This window comes from Heptranchias perlo, chromosome 4 (genome assembly GCF_035084215.1).
Source record: "Heptranchias perlo isolate sHepPer1 chromosome 4, sHepPer1.hap1, whole genome shotgun sequence".
NCBI classification, from domain to species: Eukaryota; Metazoa; Chordata; class Chondrichthyes; order Hexanchiformes; family Hexanchidae; genus Heptranchias; species Heptranchias perlo.
Genome location: NC_090328.1, coordinates 71,040,252 through 71,062,142, shown reverse-complemented (window position 1 = coordinate 71,062,142; position 21,891 = coordinate 71,040,252). Strand labels below are relative to the sequence as shown.

The window sequence follows — 21,891 nt, the reverse complement described above, 5'->3', positions numbered from 1 at the left end:
TTGAATAGGCCACAATTGCACGACTTTGCAGTTTTGGGTACTATATTATAGAAAGGATATTGCAGTGATGGAAAAAATTAAATGTAAATTTACCAGACTGATACCAGAGATGAGAGTATATAGTTATGATGAAAGACTTGGAAAAACTAAAGCTGTGTTCGTATACACATTACAGATTATCGGAGATGTAATGAGGAAGTTTGAGTGTGTAAACAATGAAATATTACTTCTTTTGGTGGTTAAATCAGTAGCAGGGGGTTATAAACTTAGGATTCATACAAGAAACAGTAACACAGGCATGATGGGCTGAAGTGGCTTCTTTCTGTGATTAAATTTCTATGTATTCTACTGGTTTCATAGAATCAAGTCAGAGGAAATCATGCTTAAAGTGCTCCAGTCAGATGACACCTAAAGTTCTGGTCACTGAGATAGAAAGATGTTCAAACCTTAGAGGTGCAGGAAAGAGTCACAAGACTGACTGATTAGGAATGAATGGAGAAACTTGACCTTTTTAAACTTGACAAGTTTAATTGAATTATATAAGATAATAATTGGTATAGAAAAACTAAATCTGGAAAACTACTTCAAATTAGACTGTGACAGTAGGACATTGGGGCATAAGTCCAAAACGGTGAAAGGCAAATTTAGGACTGATATCTGGTCACTGGAAAAAAAGTGATCAACATGTGAAATGAGGTGGGATAGTGGAGACAAAAATCCTGGAATCATGCAACAGATGGGCAAAGGGGCAGGTGTGTGGGGGGGGTGGGGAAAGAGAATATCATTGATTTTTCAGGATGGATGAACTAAGATGTTCCTTATTCATTCTTATCTTTTTTGTGATAGTACTAACACGAATATCATGATTATTTTGCAGTTGTAAAAATTAAAATAATCCAAGGTTTTTAGTGGAATATCTGATATGCTGCCTAACATTTAAAAAAAATTGTTTAGGGAGTCCACACCATAAATTCTATTACCTTTCAACTGATTCGATCCCCCTACTTGGTCACTTGCTCAGCTGAATCAGGCCGTGCGCAATCCTGTTTGACTCAGTTGTTTCACCCATCAAGACTGCTTACTTCCATCACTCTAACCCATCACCACTGCGGCCAAAACCCCTATCCATACTTTTGATACCTTTAGACTTGATTTCTCTAATGTCCTTCTTGCAGGCCTTCTATTCTACTCACTCCAGGATCTCCAACTCATTCGGCTGTATCCTGCCTTGCACTAAATCCCACTTGTCAATCACCCATATCTTCATTGATCCAGAATGGTCCCCTTTCCCTAATGCATTGAAATCTCATCTTTTTGGGATGGTGTCTATATTAAAAGGTGCTTGTTACAAATTTTGGGTTTGCCTTAAATATTCTCTCAGGTACTGGTCACTCTGAATGTCTTATGTCCAGGAGTGTGTTTGTCTTGCCCAATGTCCAATTATATGACAGCATTACCCAGGAGTGTAACAATAGTACCCCCTTGCAGTCAGAATTGGATAGCGAGTCTTTCACATGCCATACACTTCTCCAATCTTTCAGTAGGTGAACTGAGAACACTTCAGTGAGACAACGCCTGATGCAAACTATCCAGCTGTTTTATTTTACAGACAAGTGAATATACAGAATAACAGTCAAAGCAAATCTTACTTCTTTCACTCATTCACTTCTCTCCTCGAAAAATGAGGAAAAAAATAAACTGTATGCCCTATCCCTTTTGTGGGTTGACTCATTTGCTTTTGTACATTATCTTTATTTTTAGACAATTTATAAAGGCAAAAATATAAGTCATTCTCAAATCCTTTTCATAAGAAAAAGATCAAAATCTCAAAACATGACAGCACTATATGAATGCAACTTGTTGTTTTAGATATGCAGTAAACTCAACTGTATAGAATTCAGAGACATTTTTAAAAAAGATATATATTTGATGATTTCAGTCCATATTTTACCTTTTTATCCCTTGAAAAGTGCTGCTGGCCAGGTCTATGATGCCTCCAGTGGGTCTTGCCACTGCTCCAACCAAGCCTTTGCCAATGCCTTTAAAGAAACCAACTGCACCTTCTTTCTGTGCACCTATAAAATTAATTTTTAAGAAAATAATTTTATGTTTCTACAACTATAAACACTTCAAGCTGTAAAAGTTACCACAATAATTTTCCTTTTACCTTTAATAGGTTTTGTCACTATTCCAGTGATTCCACTCACAAAACCCTAAAAAGATAAAAAAAAACATCAGCATCTTTGAAACATATCTCCTACGTTAAATAATACAGCAATATTCTATAACATAGATGAAAAAGTTCACAACTTTGAACTACATTGTGTGAGAAGTAACTGGTAACCAAAAGAAGCTGTAAAAGAATCAAGAATCTGTGCAATAGGGTATGGTAGTGTAGTGGTTACATTACTGGACTAGTTCAGTTTTTAAAAAAAATCTGGATATAAAAAGGTGATATCAGTAAAAGGAACCATGAAGCTGTCACATTGTCATAAAAACCCAACTGGTTCACTAAAATGAAACCTGCTGTCATTACAGTCCCACACCAATGTGGTTGACTCTTATCTACCCTTTAAAGTGGCCTAGCAAGCCACTCAGTTGTATAAATCCTCTACAAAGAATAACAAGAATAAAACTGGATAGACCACTCGGCTGCGTAGTCTGTGATTTAGGCATTCAAATCAGGACATGACAAAGGCACGCCCAGCCCAATGGATCCTGCAAAGTCCTTCTCACCAACATTTGGGGAGTGATACCAGAGGTAGGAGCGTTGTGCCATAGGCTAGTCAAGTAACAGCCTGACAAAGTGGTACGGATAAAATCATACCTCTCAGCCAACATCCCACCAGCAGGACAGATCCAGCAGAGGTGGGGGCACAGTGGTATACAGGCTTTGGGAGGGGGGGGGGAACCCTGGGAGTTAGCTGATGAATCAGTAATCCTCCATGTTGAACACTACTTGGAGGAATTACTGAAGGTAACAAGGGCACAGAATTTACTCTGGATGGGGGACTTCAATGTCCAACAAGCATGGCTCCGTAGTACTACCACTGTACGAGGTGGTGAGAGAACCAAAACGAGAGAACAACCTACTTGATCTTCACCAATCGACCACTCGCTGATGGGTCTGTCCATGACAGCATTGGTAGGAATAAACATCGCACAGTCCATGTGGGGACCAAGTCCTGTCTTTACACTGAGGACATTGTCCATTGTGTTCTGTAGCATTATCAACATGCTAAGGGGATAGATTAAGAACAGATCTAGCAGCACCAACTAAGAATCCATGAGTTGCTGTGGGCCATTGTATACCAGAATAGCAGAACTACTGGCATATCCCTCACTCCTCTATCACCATCAAGACACATGAGTAACTCTGATTCAATGAAGGCTGTAGAAAAGCATGCCGGTAGCACCATCGGGCATACCCGAAAATGAGGTGCCAACCTGGTGAAGCTACAGCACAAGACTACATGCATGCTAAACAGAGAGAACAACATGCTACAGAGCTAAGCAATCTCACAATCATTGAATCAGGTCAAAGGTCTGCAAGCCTGCCACATCCATTCATGAATAGTGGTGAACAATTAAGCAACTAACCTTCAACTAAATATAATGAAGCTACAGCTGGGAGCAGGGAAAAAGGAAAGGTTGGCATAACAAATTTAATAAGAATGGCATCCCTGAGCAAATGATCAGTGCGCCGTGACAGGTTTACTTCTTTAACCTGCTTGAATAAAGGCATATATAGTAAGGTGTAATGTGTTTGCCCAATATATCACACACTGTGTGGGGGGAAAAAGTAATTTAGCAAATCCTACCGACACTAAGCCTTTTCCTCCACGTGCAATGCCTTCTTTAATCCCACTTGGTTGCTTGTTCAGAGCCTCTCTACGTCTCTGCTGGTAATCTTCATCCATGGTTATAGCAGCTACACCCTTTGCCATTGCACCAGTTATTCTAGATGCAGCACCTGCAATACCACCTGCAGGAAGAATTTAGATTTAGTATAATTATGAGAGATAACTGTATTGCAATTTACTCATTTCTAAATACTGGACCAGAATTTGCTGTAGTAGGGCAACGAACCGCACCTGCCTTAGTTAGACGTGCCCTTTTGCGCTGGAAGTGCAAGATGGAAATGGCACAGCGCCCTCTAAAGGGCATCTGGGATATGATTGAACAGGGCAAGCAACTGTGTGTCTCCTTAACCAATCAGACTGAAGGATTGTGAAATGAACAGCGCAAGAACTGAGAACGAAGTGTAAGTTAGAATGGGTGAGTTCAATGTCAAATCAGGTAAATAAAGAGGGGGAAAGATTGGATTAAGAGAAAGAAAAAAAGACAAAGAAAAAGTAAAAAAAAATAATTTTAATTTTTAAAAAAAATCTCCAACAATTAAAACCTGAAGGCATGAGACTTCACACTTGTAATAGTTAATTTTCAGTACTAGAGAGGTTGATTGGCAGTTATTAACACTTCATTGAAAGGGTACATTGGCTTGATTTAACTTTCTGTGGCGAGTTTAGTTCGTATCCACCGTGCAAATACAGGAACTTCACGCTGTTCAATGCATTTCAATGGTGAGGCAGTGAGCAAAGTACGTTTCTGCTAAGGTAATGGCAGAGTGGCGCTTCTCAGATAGCAACGTTTTAATTTCCGCGTTTAACCACGCATCTGCCCTGGTCCAAAGTTGCTGTACGATTTGCACATAAATAACGATGAGCACCATTAGCCTCACCATTGTTTTGATAGCAAATTCTGGGCCATTAAAGTTCTTACATAGAATAGCACAGAAACAAGCCATTCAGCCCAACAAGCCCACGCTAGTGTTTATGCTCCACACGCACCTCCTCCCTCCCTACTTCATCTAACCCGATCAGCATATTCTTCGATTCCTTTCTCCATCATGTGTTTATTTAGCTTCTCCTTAAATGCATCTATGTTAGTCGCCTCAACTACTCCTTGTGGTAGCAAGTTCCACATTCTAACCACTCTATGGGTGAAGTTTCTTCTGAATTCCCTACTGGATTTATTAGTGACTATCTTATATTCTTGGCCCCTAGTCCTGGTCTCCCCCGCAAGTGGAAATATCTTCTCCACGTTTACCCTATCAAACCCTTTCATAATCCTAAAGGCTTCTATCAGCTCATTCCTCAGTCTTCTCTTTTCTAGAGAAGAGCCCCAGCCTGCTCAATCTTTCCCAATAGGTATATCCTCTCAGTTCTGGTATCAATAAGGTTGGTCAAGCATGACCTTCCCTTTTGGAATCCATGCCAACTATTCTTCATTATATTTTCGGTTTCTAGATAAATCTTTTATGCACCTTCTCCAGTGCCTCTTTATCCTTTTTATAATATGGAGACCAGAACTGTTCACAGTACTCCAAGTGTGGTCTAACCAAGGTTCTATAGAAGTTTAACATAACTTCTCTGCTTTTCAATTGTATCCCTCTAGAAATGAACCCCAGTGCTTGGTTTGCTTTTTCTTAAAAATGGCCTTAGTAACCCGCATTGTTACTTTTAGTGATATGTGTATCTGTACACCCAGATCCCTCTGCTCCTCTACCCCATTTCAACTCTTATTATCTAAGCAGTATGTGGCCCCCTTATTCTTCCTACCAAAATGTAATACCTCATACTTATCTATATTGAAATTCATTTGCCAATTACACGCCCATTCTGCAAGTTTATTAATGTCTTCTTGTATTTTGTTGTAGTCCTCCTTGGGATTAACTATACCCCCATTTTGGTGTGGTCCGCAAATTTTGAAATTGTACTTTCGATTCCCAACTCCAAATTGTTTATGTAAATGGTGAACAACAGTGGTCCCAGCATCAATCCTTATGGACCACCACTTCCCACCTTTTGCCAGCCTTTAACCACCACTCTGTTTTCTGTTTTGTAGCCAGTTTGCTATCCATTCTGCTTCTTGTCCCCGACTCCACATGCTCTGACCTTAGTAATGAGTCTATTATGCAATAGCTTATCGAAGGCCTTTTGAAAATCCAAATACATTGCATCTACTGCATTACCCTTGTCTACCCTTTCTGTTACTTCTTCAAAGAATTCAATAAGGTTGGTCAAGCATGACCTTCCCTTTTGGAATCCATGCCAACTATTCTTTATTATATTTTCGGTTTCTAGATTTGACTTTTTTTGTGTGTAAATAATCAACGTGCAAGATTTGTAAATACTGCAAATTCAAGGAACTGAAATTGGTTGTTAAGTTATATAAAATCACAACTTTCCAAATTGGCAATCAGAAAGGTTTTTTTTAAACATTATAAATACTAAATGAACAAGAAATGGCTGCCTGGTCCATCAAGCTTGTTCCTTACAACTTAACACGTAAAATGGTTTGTTACAAATTCGCCCCAATTTATTTTACCATCCAAGGATTTACCCAGTATTTACACTGTTTTTCCGGTTCCTCCGCAAAGTTACAGCAGACGATCGGGAGAACCTCCAGGGAAATTCACCGCATAGTATTCTATCAAGTACTGATAATCTGGATTTACATTTATCTTTATAGCCTTCACTCTTCAGATTACTGTGAATAAACACATAAAACCCTACCCAAACAGTTTTACATTGAAACTTCCTAGTAGTCAGTGGAAGACTTAAGATTTGTGGTAATGAACAAAAATATATGCACATGAATGTATACTATGCTATATGCACGCAGTCCCATTACCCACTCTTTCCCCATAGCCCTGCAAATGTTCACTTCAAGCATTTAACTAATTCCTTTTTGAAAGCCACGATTACATCTGCTTCCACCATCTTTTCAGGCAACAGATTCCAGATCATAACTACTCGCTGCATAAAAAAGCTTTTCCTCATATCACCTTTGGTTCTTTTGCCAATCACCTTAAATATGTGACCTCTGGTTCTCGACCCTTCCACCAATGGGAATAGTTTCTCTTCATTTACTTTATCTAAACCCTTCATGATTTTGAACATTTCTATCAAATCACCTCATAACCTTCTCTGCTCTAAGGAGAACAACCATAGCTTCTTCAGTCTATCTAGGTAACTGAATTCCCTCATCCTTGGAACCATTCTAGTAAATCTTTTCTGCACCCTCTCTAAGGCCTTCACATCCTTCCTAAAGTGCAATGCCCAGAATTGGACACAATACTCCAGTTGTGGCCGAACCAGTGTTTTATAAAGGTTCAACATAACTTCATTGCTTTTGTACTCTATGCCTCTATTTACCAAGCTCAGGTTCCCGAATGCTTTTTTAACCACTTTCTCAACCTGTCCTGCTACCTTCAAAGGTTTGTGCACATATAACCTCAGGTCTCTCTTTTCCTCCCTTTTAGAATTGTACCATTTAGTTTATATTGTCTCTCCTCATTCTTCCTGCCAAAATGTATCACTTCGCACTTCTGTGCGTTAAATTTCATCTGCCATGTGTCCGCCCATTCCATCAGCCTGCCTCTGTCCTCTTGAAGCCTATTACCATCCTCCTCACCATTTACTACACTTCCAAGTTTTGTGTCATCTGCAAAATTTGAAATTGTGCCCTGTACACCCAAGTCCAAGTCATTAATATATATCAAGAAAAGCAGTTGTCCTAGTACTGAACCATGAGGAACACCACCATATACCTTCGTCCAGACCGAAAAACAACCATATAAGAACATACAACATTTTATTATAGATGTACATGAACATGCTTAATACATATTCATCCATACCCTTTCTAAAGAATGTATTTACTGTTCTGTGGGGAACGAATTGCAGTCTAAGCATTTTGTGTTTAGCAGTGTGCCCATACCGCCCAATATCTAACTATAGAATAGCGTAACGCACGGACATATCAAAGTTTGCAGATGATACAAAGATGGGAGGGAAAGTAAAGAGTGAGGAGGACATAAAAAACCTACAAGGGGATATAGACAGTCTGGGTGAGTGGGCGGAGATTTGGCAGATGCAATACAATATTGGAAAATGTGAGGTTATGCACTTTGGCAGGAAAAATCAGAGAGCAAGTTATCTTAATGGCGAGAAACTGGAAAGTACTGCAGTACAAAGGGATCTGGGGGTCCTAGTGCAAGAAAGTCAAAAAGTTAGTATGCAGGTGCAGCAGGTGATCAAGAAGGCCAACGGAATGTTGGCTTTTATTGCTAGGGGGATAGAATATAAAAACAGGGAGGTATTGCTGCAGTTATATAAGGTATTGGTGAGACCGCACCTGGAATACTGCATACAGTTTTGGTCTCCATACTTAAGAAAAGACATACTTGCTCTCGAGGCAGTACAAAGAAGGTTCACTCGGTTAATCCCGGGGATGAGGGGGTGGACATATGAGGAGAGGTTGAGTAGATTGGGACTCTATTCATTGGAGTTCAGAAGAATGAGAGGCGATCTTATTGAAACATATAAGATTGTGAAGGGGCTTGATCGGGTGGATGCGGTAAGGATGTTCCCAAGGATGGGTGAAACTAGAACTAGGGGGCATAATCTTAGAATGAGGGGCTGCTCTTTCAAAACTGAGATGAGGAGGAACTTCTTCACTCAGAGGGTAATAGGTCTGTGGAATTTGCTGCCCCAGGAAGCTGTGGAAGCTACATCATTAAATAAATTTAAAACAGAAATAGACAGTTTCCTAGAAGTAATGGGAACTAGGGGTTACGGGGAGCGGGCAGGAAATTGGACATGAATTTAGATTTGAGGTTAGGATCAGATCAGCCATGATCTTATTGAATGGCGGAGCAGGCTCGCGGGGCCGATTGGCCTACTCCTGCTCCTATTTCTTATGTTCTTATGTAACAATGGTAACTCACTGTAATTTGAACCAGATATTCATGTCTTATGCATGTAACCACATGTGCCTCTCCAATTTTCCCGAAGGTGGACCAAGAAAACACCTGGTAAGATAGGACCAACAGCTACAACAGCAACAACTACAACAATTTGCATTCATATCGCACCTTTAATGTAGAAAAATGTCCTAATGCACTTATGAATTATTAAGCTGCTTTATTTCATACCAAATGAACATAAAGAGCAATAATTATGATCAGATTTAATTCAATCAGTACAACTTGTCTTCATGTAATAATAACATAATAATGAATATGCTACACATCTGGCAGTTTGATACAATTAAATGGCTTGTTAAGCCACTTCAGAGGGCAGTTAAGTCAACCATGTTGTTGTGGGACTGGAGTCACATAGTCCAGATTGGGTCAGGACGTCGGGTTCCCTTCCATCAAGGACATTAGTGAACCAGTTGGTTTTTTTTACAACAATCCGGCAGCTTCATGGTCACTTTTATTAATACCTTTTTCTTATTTCCAGATTTTCTTCAAACTGAATTCAAATTCTCAAATTGCCATGGTGGGATTTGAACTCGTGTTCTCTGGATTATTAAACCAGGCCTTTGGATTCCAGTCCCAACCGCTTACAGTGGGCATATTGGTGTCAACGTAACTTGCCCACTACATGCGGTGGCCGACGTAGCCAAAACATTTTTCAAATGCACGAAGGGGAATCTTCATCCTCCGTCTCTCCCCCTCCCGCTCTGTGACGCGATCTATGACAGTACATCACAGTATGAGGGAGAGTCCCAATACACCATGACCACGAACCTGAGCGCTCACGTCGGGCACCTGAACCCGCCCTGGAATTCCGAGGATCAAGATACAGAAGCCGGATCCACCAAGGCCTTAAAACTGGTTGGCTCGAAGTTTCTCAACAGGCTGGTATTTTACCACAACACTGGTTCACGGCTCGGGCCTTGGTGGAAGATGCAATTCAGAACAGGTTCAAGGAGGATCCTAGTGGGGAGATTGTGGTTCTGGTAAAGGGAGCCTGTCCTTGGAAGGAGCATCTCTTCAACCTGAAGAAGGATCTGAACATCAAGAGGGAGTCAGCACCTTCCAGAAGAGGCTTTCATTGCTGGAGGAATGGCATGGGGTGAGAGACAAAGAGCTCTCTCCTCTCAGTGGGATCCCAGGTCAGCAAAATTTGTGGAGATTAAAGCCCTGGAATTGCTTAAGAGGCAGTCAAACTGTGACTGGGGCGGACCGTAGGTGTTTGTAGGCGGGTGAGTTAAATGGGCCGAGTCCTCTCTCTCATCTTAATTATCATGTAAATTTTAATTTTAAAACAGGGCTTTGACCGGCCTAAAATAGTTGATGCACTTAATACGGTTTAAATTATGTCACTGTAATTGATGCCTATGGTAATGGCAAATGGTCAGTGCCTGAGGTTGTGAAAGGCGCTACATAAATGCAAGTCTTTTTTAAAAAATAAGGTAAGGACCTGAAACTTCCAAACACAATAGCTGTAATTTTAACCCCCCCCCCCCCCCCCCCCAACAACGGATGGGAGAGGGTTGGGAGGTTACATTGGTAAAAATGTGAAACCCGAACCCAACCCGCTGCGAACACTTCCACTTCTGGTTTTACCCGCTCTGGAGAGGCAGCTCAGTGATATTAATATGTTAATAAGGCTGCATTCCTCAGATTTTGGCAGCCATTTAAATTTATTTGCCTGCCACAATATTAAATTACTTTGTCTGCCTGTACCTCCCCTCTCAGATACTGCTAAAGGCACTAATTAGACGACAGATCTTTTATAACAACAAAAATAATGACTATGGTACAACTGTAAAATATCAATAAATATTAATATTCCAAGACAGCTGTAAATTCTACAGAAGACTCACTGTGCTACGTTGATATAAGCTTATAAGTGCACATCTCTAACAACTATTTTTGAAATAGTCAATACTTATTCTGATACAAACCCATCTTCCCAGAAAAGTAATCAATTTCTAATTTAATTGCATCAGAAGATACTTACAATGTCAAGAAAAAATTGGCATAGTTTTCAGATGCAGACTAAATCCTCTGTCTGATTTGGTAGCTGTCCTATCACATTTGATTATGATGAGACTGCTCGTTCTATTAAAGGAACAAAAGTTGCTGAGAGGACAATGGATACTGCAGGCTTTGCTTCCCGGCAGCTGCCCAAGCCTCTCAATCTGGCTGCTGCGAGGCGGGGAACGAAATAACAAAATTCTAATGAGGTCCTGCCGTTAAATAAAGCAGGACCTCCGCCTTCCCGGTATTTCTGGGTTTCCCGGCTGCTGACATGCCACTCCCTCCCCACAAATATCGGGGCCAATGGGTGGAAAGTGTTTACTGATTACAGAGAAAGTATGTCAGCTGTAAATGCTGGCCTTGCCAGCGACGCCCACATCTCATGAACGAATAAAGAAAAAGCTGTGGCTCAGTTGGTAGCACTCTCGCCTCTGAGTCAGAAGTTTGTGGGTTCTTACCACTCCAGGGACTTGAGCGCAAAATCCAGACTGATACTCCAGTGCAGTACTGAGGGAGTGCTGCATTGTCGGATGTGCCGTCTTTCGGCTGAGACGTTAAGACTGAGGCCCCGTCTGTACTCTCAGGTGGATGTAAAAGATCCCATGGCATTATTTCGAAGAGGAGCAGGGGAATTCTCCCCGGTATCCTGGCCAACATTCATTCCTCAACCAACACCACTAAAACAGATTATCTGGTCATTATCACATTGCTATTTGTGGGAGCTTGTTGTGTGCAAATTGGCTGCCGCATTTCCTACATTACAACATTGCAAACTAAACACTGCAAAAAAGTACTTAATTGGCTATAAAGCACTATATAAGGTTGAAGGTGATTGGCAAAAGAACCAAACGCGACTTGAGGAAAAACAATTTTACACAGCAAGTAGTTATGATCTGGAATGCGCTGCCTGAGGAAGCAGATTCAATTGTGGCTTTCAAAGAGGAAGAAATTTGCAGGGCCATGGAGAAAGAAAGAGAGGTGGAATGGGACTAACTAGACCACTCTTACAAAGAGCCAGCACGGGCTCGATGGGCCCAATGGCCTCCTTCTATGCTGTAATGATTCTATGATTCTATGCATCTACCCTGTCAAGCCCTCTAAGAATTTTATACGTTTCAATGAGATCCCCTCATTTGTTTGGTGAAAAGAGCTCCGATCTGGTCTCACCTTTTAACTGAAGTATCTCATCTCCGATATCATCTTAGTAAATCTCTTCTGTACCCTCTCTCTGGTATTATCATCTTTCCTAAAATAGGGCACCCATCAATGGACGCAATATTCTAACTGTGGCCTACCCAATGTTTTCTATAGGTTTAGCAATTAAATTAAATTTTTTTAAAAAGTCACCAACTTGCATCTAAATTAGCCATGCATTTCAGTATTGTAAAGACCTGAATCATTTCCCCTTTCAATTTTTATGTCTCCGATGAAAATAATTTGGTTATTCTTCCAAAATTACCACTCCAATTCATCAATGACACGAGATTGAAAGGGCTTTATCTGGAGTATTGTGTCCAATTCTGGACACCACCCTTTAGGGAAGATGTGAAGGCCTTAGAGCGGGTGCAGAAAAGATCTACTAGAATGATTCCAGGGATGAGGGACTTTAGTTACGTGGATAGACTGGAGGAGCTGGGGTTGTTCTCCATGGAACAGAGAAGATTGAGAGGAGATTTGATAGAGGTATTTAAAAATCATGAAGGGTCTAGACAGAATAGATAGAGAAATTGTTCCTATTGGCGGAAGGGTCAAGAACCAGAGGACACAGATTTAAGGTGATTGGCAAAAAAACCAAAGGTGACATGAGGAAAAACTTTTTTACACAGCGAGTGGTTAGGATCTGGAATGCACTGCTGGGGGGGTGGTGGAGGCAGATTCGATCATGGCTTTCAAAAGGGAACTGGATAAGTACTTGAAAGGAAAAAAAATTGCAGGACTACGGGGATAGGGCGGGGAGTGAGACTAGTGGATTGATCTTGCATAGAGCCAGCACGGACTCGACAGGTCGAATGGCCTCCTTCCTGCTATACCTTTTCTGTGATTCTATGAATGGGATGAGAAGTTCTTTTCCTATTGTTTTGTTCCAGACTATAGAAAAATTGCAGGTCTTTATGGTCCCAGGCCTAAAAGGATTGTTAAGTAACCAAATATGACATATTCTGCAACAAGGAAATGCAACAAAACTGAATAGAAAATGGCCTTATGATAAACATTTTGCAAACCTAGGCTGATGCCTTTAGCAAGGGACCACCATTTGAGAAACTAACCAATTATACATAATTAATTTACTGTCAAAAAAGCACAAATACATACCAACAGCACCTCCTACTAATGCCTTTACACCCAAGGCCATTCCTTCCATGAACTCTTCAGGTCCCTGAATAGCTCCCTGAGAAAAATAATTTGCAATGATTTAACAAGCTCTAACTTACTATTAAATATGTAATTTATTTTTACTTTAAGCATGCAGTATTATCTCATGCTATATAAAGAATTACACAAAAGTTGAAACATATAACAAGGCAGGACTTAGAGGGTTTCAGATGATAGTAAACTATGAGGGTAATTTACTAAAGCCATCACAGTTCAGAAACTTGGTACCACTTTGTGACACACCCCAGTGTTTGTGTTATTCTTTATAGTATTTACGGGTGAAGTTTAGTGGCCTGTTTTATTCAGTTATTAGCTTTTTTGGCAGATGGTGGCAATTATAGCTAAATAGAGATGATTGCAAGCTTCTATAATCAAATCATGATGATTATGCATGCAAGTAAAATCAGATCTGTAATTTATTTCATTGCATGCTGCAGGAAAATACTACCTCCGATCTTTACCATTCAAGGAACAGCTCAATGAATATAGGCCAAGAGATTCTCAGTGGGAAAGGAAAGAAATTTAAGGGCAAGTTAACTTTGGCTGCTCTTGCAGAGCTGCTAGTAATCATTTATAGTGCAATATTTTATGGCAGAAGAGTCTCTAAAGGGGATTAAATTCAATGATATTGATGCAATGAGCCAATAAAATAGAAAATGCTTGGGAAGTTTTAACTGAAATTAAGATTTGGTTAAGTATTTACATATTCTGTTGCATAGGTACATATTATGAAACAAATTAAAACTGCTATATAAATGAAAAAATGCTATATAAAAGCAAATCATAGCACAATATATGGAGATCAGAAAATGTTTGAAATACACAGTAACTGTACCCCAACTGTGACCGATTTCCCTGGGTTGTGGTGGTGGTGGGGGGGTGGGGGGGGGGGGGTGATGGTCATGACAGATGCATGGCAGGACCCCGATGGGATTCCCGCTGCCGAGGGATAGCTTGCCAGATGCATTTAAGAGAAATCTAAATTCTAGATAAACACATGAGGAAGAATGGAATAGAAGGTTATGCTAATAGGGTTATACGAAGAGGGGTGGGAGGAGGCTCGTGGGAATATAAACACAGGCATAGACCGATTGGGCTTAATGGCCTGTTTCTGTGTTATACATTCTATGTAAGCTAACGTTTTGAATCTCCATTCATCAGAACTGAAAACTGAAAGATAAACAAGCATTTTAGTAGGGATGGAAAAAAGGGGAGAAAGATACAACAGATATTCCATTCAGAGAGGAAGTTAAAGGATTGAATAACTTGCAATATCCTCCATTTTCTTCATAGCAGAGGGTGCTGGGGATGAGGGGTACCCCGCCAGCAGGTACCAGTAAAAGTGACCACGAAGCTGTTTGACGGTCATAAAAACCTAACTGGTTCACCTAGGTCCTTTAGGGAAGGAAACCTGCCATCCTTATTCAGTCTATATGTGATTCCAGTAGCACACCAAGGTGGTTGACTCTTAACTACCCTCTGAAGTGGCCTAACAAGGACATTCAGTTGTATAAAACTGCTACAATGCAGCAGTTCAAGAAGAAGACCCACCACTACCTTCTCAAAGGCAACTAAGAATGGGCAATAAATGCCAACCTTGTCAATGATGCCCAAATCCTGAGAATGAATAATAATAAATTAAAATTTGAGGTAGCAGAGGCAGGTTAATATTTTGGGTGTAGATTCTTCGTTAAAACACAACTCTGGTGTTAGGTGGTGCGGACGCTACACAAGGAGTGTTGACCTGTTCTTTCTCTTTTTAACTGATGGACCATGGTGTGTTTTCATGCCTCCTGCTTCTGTAGGTTTCTGCCCCCTCCCTCCATTTCCTTACTATTTTTCCTGTGTGAGCCTTTCCCATGCTTGTTGTCTTAGCCAATTGCATGTTCTTTTGACTGCTTTACTGAGATGATCTTTTATACTACGTAAACATTTCCATTATGCAGCTTGCACGGCATAAAACCCATTAATGCCTTTTCTGTGATTAGAGTATCAGTGTCCCCCCCACCTCCACCCTGGCCCCTTAATTTCCATCTGGACAGCTGGACCTGCTGTGCATATCTAGCATATTCCATTTTGTTACAGATTTCCAGTATTTGGAGTTTTTTTCTTCACATATATAGGATTCACTGATTCAAACTTATCTTTAGTTTCTTTGGGTCTAGGCACTATAGGCACTTTTCATAGACTATCATCCTTTACCACAAACACTGTGTTAAAGGTAGACCCTCTTGTCTAGCTAGCTTTAGGGAAAACTGGTTCCCCAATTACATTGATTTGTAACTAGTCTAGTGGTCCAGGGCTCTGCAAACAGCACCTTCCCCCATTCCTGTTCTCAGAAGCTAAAGGGGAAAAGCTATATTTAGCGAGACTGCATTTTGACACACTTTCTGGCTGAAGGTTTTGATTCCTTGTCTTTTGTGTCTTCAAATGTCTATTTTCCCCAACTTATTGTGACCAAAAATAGTTGCAAAAATCGTACCTGAATTATGAGGTAATACACTTTTTAAAGCTCAGAATTATTTGATTATATAAAAACTATATAAAATTTGATTAAGTTACTTTATAAAACCTTTAAAACATTGTTTATTTTCAAAAATGAGCATTGGGTCAAAAGAGTAGAAGATAATGCGGAACATATACACAATCCACAAAGATTGCTGATTGAATATTGAATCAGTTCATAGAAAAGTAAACTTCACTAAAGGGTCAGCAGTTTGCTGTTCAATATTTCAGTAGAATTTTCAAATGTTAACAGTGGTAAGTCACTTCTTTTAAAGTTAGTTTATAAAAATATGCATGTAAGAGAGCAGTACATTTTGCAAATTCAATGTTTTTGATTCATTTGCGCTTAAAGTATTCCTACTGAAGAATAAATGTGTTATACAGTTTGTAGGATACAATCTGACCTGATAAGGTTCATAGAAAAAGGCTTCTACTCCTTCTGATAAATCTCTGATTAACCCAAAAGGATTGCCCAAGACATCTAGTCCAAGGACAAGCACATACAATTGCTTGATTGCCTAGAGGGAGGGAACAGAATAATTTTAAAACTTTTAATTTAATAGAATAAGTATTTGTCCTGGGGAGAGAGGGATTGTTGTTTAGTAATAGTTCTATGGGTTATTAAAAATAAGCATTACTAATTACATATCAAATGCAATTGTACCTTAGAACTCACCTGTTTAGAATAATGCCGGATGACCTCCCACTGAAGTTGTTGCGTTGTATAAAACTGATAGTTGATTTCAAAAAATCCAAGCCTACAAAGAACAGAGTAATTTAATACAAGGATATAAGTTTTATTTGTCTTTCGCCATCATTTTTATGGGGTAATTTCTTACAAATGTTAGGTAACAAGAATCTGAAACTTCAAAACCTTTCACAATTACTTCAATCCTCTGGGTACTGAATGCCCTTTTGAGATTTTAAAACACACAAATATTAACCCTTAAATTGCTATAGATCCTAGGAAATAGCCATCTTCCCAGACAAGCAAGGCTTCAAGTTTTCAGCTCAGATACCATTTTGCTAAACCAAGCACAATAAAGCTACTTGGTGTCAGATGTAAACACTTTACTTCTGCTTGCTCTGTCTTGCTTTTCCTCCCATTCTCTCTTTTTCCCTGTTCCTGCTTGGTTTTATTTGTATTTCTTTTCTTTTTAACCAATACAATCTTTAATAGATTCTTATTTCCTTCTTATTTTATATGTTAAAACCATTTACTTACCTTGTTTCATTTGCTTCTTGACTCTTTTATAGATGAGAGCAACTTAAAATAAATTGACTATTGGTGAGAGACAAGCTCTAAAAGCAGGCTGTCAGCCAATGAAATGCAAAGATATAAAGATGGAGATTGCTATCTTGATGGAAGTAGAACTCAACTAGAAAAAATTCTGTATTTCTTTTAAATAGATATCAATTTAATTTACACCGTAGCTTTGAGAATGTTGAATATTTGTCTTTGTGGGGAGAAAAACAATGTGTAACAGTCTAGAGATATCTACATTTCTGTGCTGTCCATCTGGTCTAGTCAGTTGGCTTAAGCAATACTGTTGCCTGCATTTATAAGTTAGAAACGTCAGAAACTGTGAAATGATAAGGCATGCACACTTAATTCAAACAAGAAGAATGATTTTGGTTGCAAGTAGTGTCAAATGACTCTGTGACTGCTGTTCACATCCTGTCCACTTGAGTGGTAGAATTTATTAATATCATGATTGCCTGACTATTGAGACAAGAACCTCTTCAATCTTCATGTGACATCTGCCCTTTTGGACACCAAGGAGGCATTTTATGGGCTGTGCAGTTTTCCTAGAATCTTCAGTTGCCTGCTTCATACAGCATATTTCCAGTAGATGTGCCTATGTGGGGCTGTGTGGAGCTTTGTCAAGTAAGTTTATCAAGATACCCAATTCAAAAATAATTGAAAGTAGGCCCTTTACTGTTTTGATATAGTTTCTGCAATGCACAAGTTAAATATTGTTCTGCCAGTTACTTGCTTCGCATTTCTGCTTTTGTGTAATCATATTACCGATAAATAAAGTTGGCCATTGGTTTTAACCCAAACATTATCAATTGATAGGGTGGTATTTTCTGATGTGCGATATGGACAGGAGAATGTGGTATGCAGCCCATATGGTCTCCAGTGGTAAAAGGGTAATAGTTAGTTCTGTGACTTGGTATCACATTCACACTACACATAAAAGGGCAAGTTTCAGTTCATAGGAGACTTGGGGGGGGGGGGGGGGGCTGCTATGGAAACTGCCTTTTACCTGTAAGCCCAAATTGAAAGTATTGGTTCAGAGCCTGAACTGTAACAGTAATCCTATAAATGTGACAAGTTCAGAACAGGTAGGCTGGCTCTGAGCCATCAGAAGAATAGTAGAATTGACAACAGTGTGCTAAGGGTTAAACTACATACCTTTGGTACAATATTTGAATATAGTTAAACCTCTACATACAAATCAATAGTCAACATAAAAATAGGAAAGGAGGCAGGGAGAATCAACATTGTCCCTTTAATGAATCCTCCATTAATCATGTGGTTCTCTTACATTGCATAGAATTTTAGAATCACACCGTAGTTCTTTTAGAAGACAGCAAATGGAAATTAAGTTGATACAATAAAGCAAAAAAATATCAACACTAAAAGAAAAGTTCTACATGAAAGAAAAGAACTGAGGGACAGAAAGGTTGAAGGTTATGTGGAAGTTCCACTACATTGCAAAGAATGAAGGAAATCATACCAAAACGATGACTTGTAATATTCTTCCCAATTGCTCAACAGAGAAGGAATTGTGCCAAAGGTAGTACAGAAAATGGAAGCGGGAACGCTAACAATTTTGAGACCAAACTAGAACACAGAAGTGCCAGAACACATGCTACATTGAGCATTCAGATCAAAACAGCAGTGGCCAGTAAAATCATGCTGACTAATCCACATAGCTTCCTTTCAGACAATTATGAAAAGAGAAACCTTTAGCGTGCTTGTCCGTGAGAAACCTTTAGCATATTCATCACTATAGCATGAGTAGAAAACACATTTCCTTTCATGGCAGCTCTCAAGTACCTAAAACAACAAGGCAAAGGAGTAGAATCTACTGCACCTTCAGGTATATGCTATTTAATAATGGGTTTGCCTGAAGCTAACAAACCAAATAACTCTCCAGATCGTCAAAAATCACTGGTTCTGTTTATATAGACGAACACGGCAAACTTTTTCTACTTTAGCTTGCATGCATGTATGTATGTACGTAAAATTTCAGAACCATGATTTCCTGCGACAAATCAAGTAAAAATTTCAAAAGGGATTCCTATTTGAATGACAAACAACAGAATTGTTCAACTATCAGATCACAATTTCCATTTACTCTAAGTAGAAGTAAGAGAAAGTATGATAGTTTTCAAATAAGGGGATTTATGATGCATAAAACCATGGGTTCAAATAGATCAGATATGGGATTGTGAAGATTCAGGTTGGATGAATAGTTTAATGTTCCCATATCTAAAACGTTTGAGAGTGGTGCAAGAGGTAAGCCTGCCAACAATCCTACATTTGGTAGGAGTCTCAAATGCGATTGCAATGACTTGCTCTCTTAGGACAATCTGCAGAATGGGTTCCTGGCACAATTGCTGGGTGGTGCTGACAGGGTGGGGGGAATGATGAGGGAGATATGTTTTTCCATCCCACCCATTCACCGGCATCTCCACATCACCCATTTTTTTGGCATAGGTCATGTTCCCTTTCCCAGAATTAATCAGGATATTCCTCCAACCTTTTTGCATATTATCTTCCATTGAGGATTTTGCAACAGTTGAAGTAAAAAGGCATCCCCTGTGATAATGAGGACTCTATATGGGGCCTGACACCAAAGAACGCAGACTTATGTAGTTCTAAACCAGGTTTGTGATAGTTGAGCAAAAATGAAAAACTGAAGCCATATGTAACCCCATCAGATTCAGTATCAAGCCCCACATCCCTACAATGTTGAGGCTGGCTACTGGAAAGGATTTGCCAATGCTATCATGAGGCATGTGAGGTCATGGGATGGATACAGTTGTCATGGTGTGGAATCCATTTAAAAAAAAGGTTTCAAAAGAGGGTATTTGTAAATTTTAGCTTGCTTTAGTTGGTAGCACTCTTGTCTGAGACAAAAGGTTGTGGGTTCAAGCCTTTCTATGGAACTTGAATACATAATCTAGACTGATACTCCAGTTCAGAATTGAGAGCGCTCTGCGTTGTTGGAGATGCTGTCATTCACGAGACAGTAAACGGAGGTTCCATTTGGCTTTCCGATGCTTCAAATGGATGATTCCATGGCACTATTTGAAGATGAGGAAGTAGCTCTCCCAGCGTCTTGGGCAACCTTCCTCCATCATCAATACCACAAAAAAAAGTTAACTGGCTCTTCTTCTAATTGCTATTTCTGGGTTGTCATTGGATACAAAATGGCTGTCATTTTCCCCTACTTAACAGTTAATTAACTTCAAAGTAATTCATTTCATGATACATCCTAGATACAATAAGATGGTTTATAAAGAGGGGGAGGTATAAGAGGAGGAGGGGTCACAATATTAATTAAAGAATCAATTACTGCCATAAGGAGGGATGATATATTAGCAGGTTCCTCTAATGAGGCCATATGGGTGGAGCTTAAAAACAAAAAGGGGGCAAGCACTTTGATGGGAGTGTACGATAAGCCCCCAAACAGTCAGGGGGAGATAGAGGAACAGATATGTAGGCAAATCTCAGAAAATTGTGCAAATAATAGGGTAATAATAGTGGGGGATTTCAACTTCCCCAATATTAACTGGGATACTCAGAGTGTAAAAGGCTTAGAGGGTACAAAATTCTTAACGTGCATCCAGGAGAGCTTTTTGAGCCAGCATGTAGAAAGTCCTACAAGAGAGGGGGCGGTACTGGACCTAATTCTAGGGAATGTGGCCGGCCAAGTGGAAGAAGTGCTAGTAGGTGAGCACTTTGGTGACAGTGACCATAATTTGGTGAGATTTAAGGTGGTCATGGAAAAGGACAGGGGCAAAGGAGGAGATTGCGGGGGCTCTAACACATATATTCAGAACCTCTCTGGCCACAGGGGATGTGCCAGAGGACTGGAGAACCGCTAATGTAGTACCATTATTCAAGAAGGTGAGTAGGGAAAAACCGGGGAACTACAGGCCAGTGAGCCTAACATCAGTGGTAGGAAAATTATTGGAAAAAATTCTGAAGGACAAAATTAGTCTCCACTTGGAGAAGCAAGGATTAATCAGGGATAGTCAACATGGCTTTGTCAAGGGAAGATCATGTCTGACTAATTTGATTGAATTTTTTGAGGGGGTGACTAGGCGTGTGGATGAGGGTAACGCAGTGGATGTGGTATACATGGATTTCAGTAAGGCCTTCGATAAAGTCCCCCACAGGAGACTGGTCAAGAAAGTACGAGCCCATGGAATCCAGGGTGCCTTGGCACTTTGGATACAAAACTGGCTTAGTGGCAGAAGGCAGAGGGTGATGGTCGAAGGTTGTTTTTGTGACTGGAAGCCTGTGGCCAGTGGGGTACCACAGGGATCGGTGCTGGGTCCCTTGCTGTTTGTGGTCTACATTAATGACTTGGATATGAATGTAAAAGGTATGATCAGTAAGTTCGCTGATGATACAAAAATTGGTAGGGTGGTAAATAGCGAGGAGGATAGCCTCAGTCTGCAGGACGATATAGATGGGTTGGTCAGATGGGCGGAACAGTGGCAAATGGAATTTAACCCGGAAAAGTGCGAGGTGATGCACTTTGGAGGGACTAACAAGGCAAGGGAATACACAATGAATGGGAGGACCCTAGGCAAGACAGAGGGTCAGAGGGATCTTGGTGTGCAAGTTCACAGATCCCTGAAGGCGGCGGAACAGGTAGATAAGGTGGTAAAGGCGGCATATGGGATACTTGCCTTTATTAGCCGAGGCATAGAATATAAGAGCAAGGAGGTTATGATGGAGCTGTATAAAACACTGGTTAGGCCACAGCTGGAGTACTGTGTGCAGTTCTGGTCGCCACACTACAGGAAGGATGTGATCGCTTTGGAGAGGGTGCAGAGGAGATTCACCAGGATGTTACCAGGGCTGGAGCGCTTCAGCTATGAAGAGAGACTGGGAAGATTGGGTTTGTTTTCCTTGGAGCAGAGGA

The 21,891-nt window shown here is 40.1% G+C and overlaps 1 protein-coding gene across 4 annotated transcripts in view; it reads right to left on the bottom strand.

The window, feature by feature from the left end:
* The window catches only part of vps13a (vacuolar protein sorting 13 homolog A), a 366,579-nt gene that overhangs the window by 47,148 nt on the left and 297,540 nt on the right, over positions 1-21,891 (bottom strand). For all 4 annotated transcript variants that reach the window (XM_067983108.1, XM_067983109.1, XM_067983112.1 and 1 more), the window contains exons 62-67: positions 16,395-16,476; positions 16,123-16,236; positions 13,154-13,229; positions 3,822-3,985; positions 2,168-2,213; positions 1,952-2,075 (exon numbers count right to left, since the gene is read on the bottom strand). In XM_067983108.1, the coding sequence (XP_067839209.1) occupies positions 1,952-2,075; positions 2,168-2,213; positions 3,822-3,985; positions 13,154-13,229; positions 16,123-16,236; positions 16,395-16,476 (606 nt within the window). The remainder of the gene's footprint in view (positions 1-1,951; positions 2,076-2,167; positions 2,214-3,821; positions 3,986-13,153; positions 13,230-16,122; positions 16,237-16,394; positions 16,477-21,891) is intronic.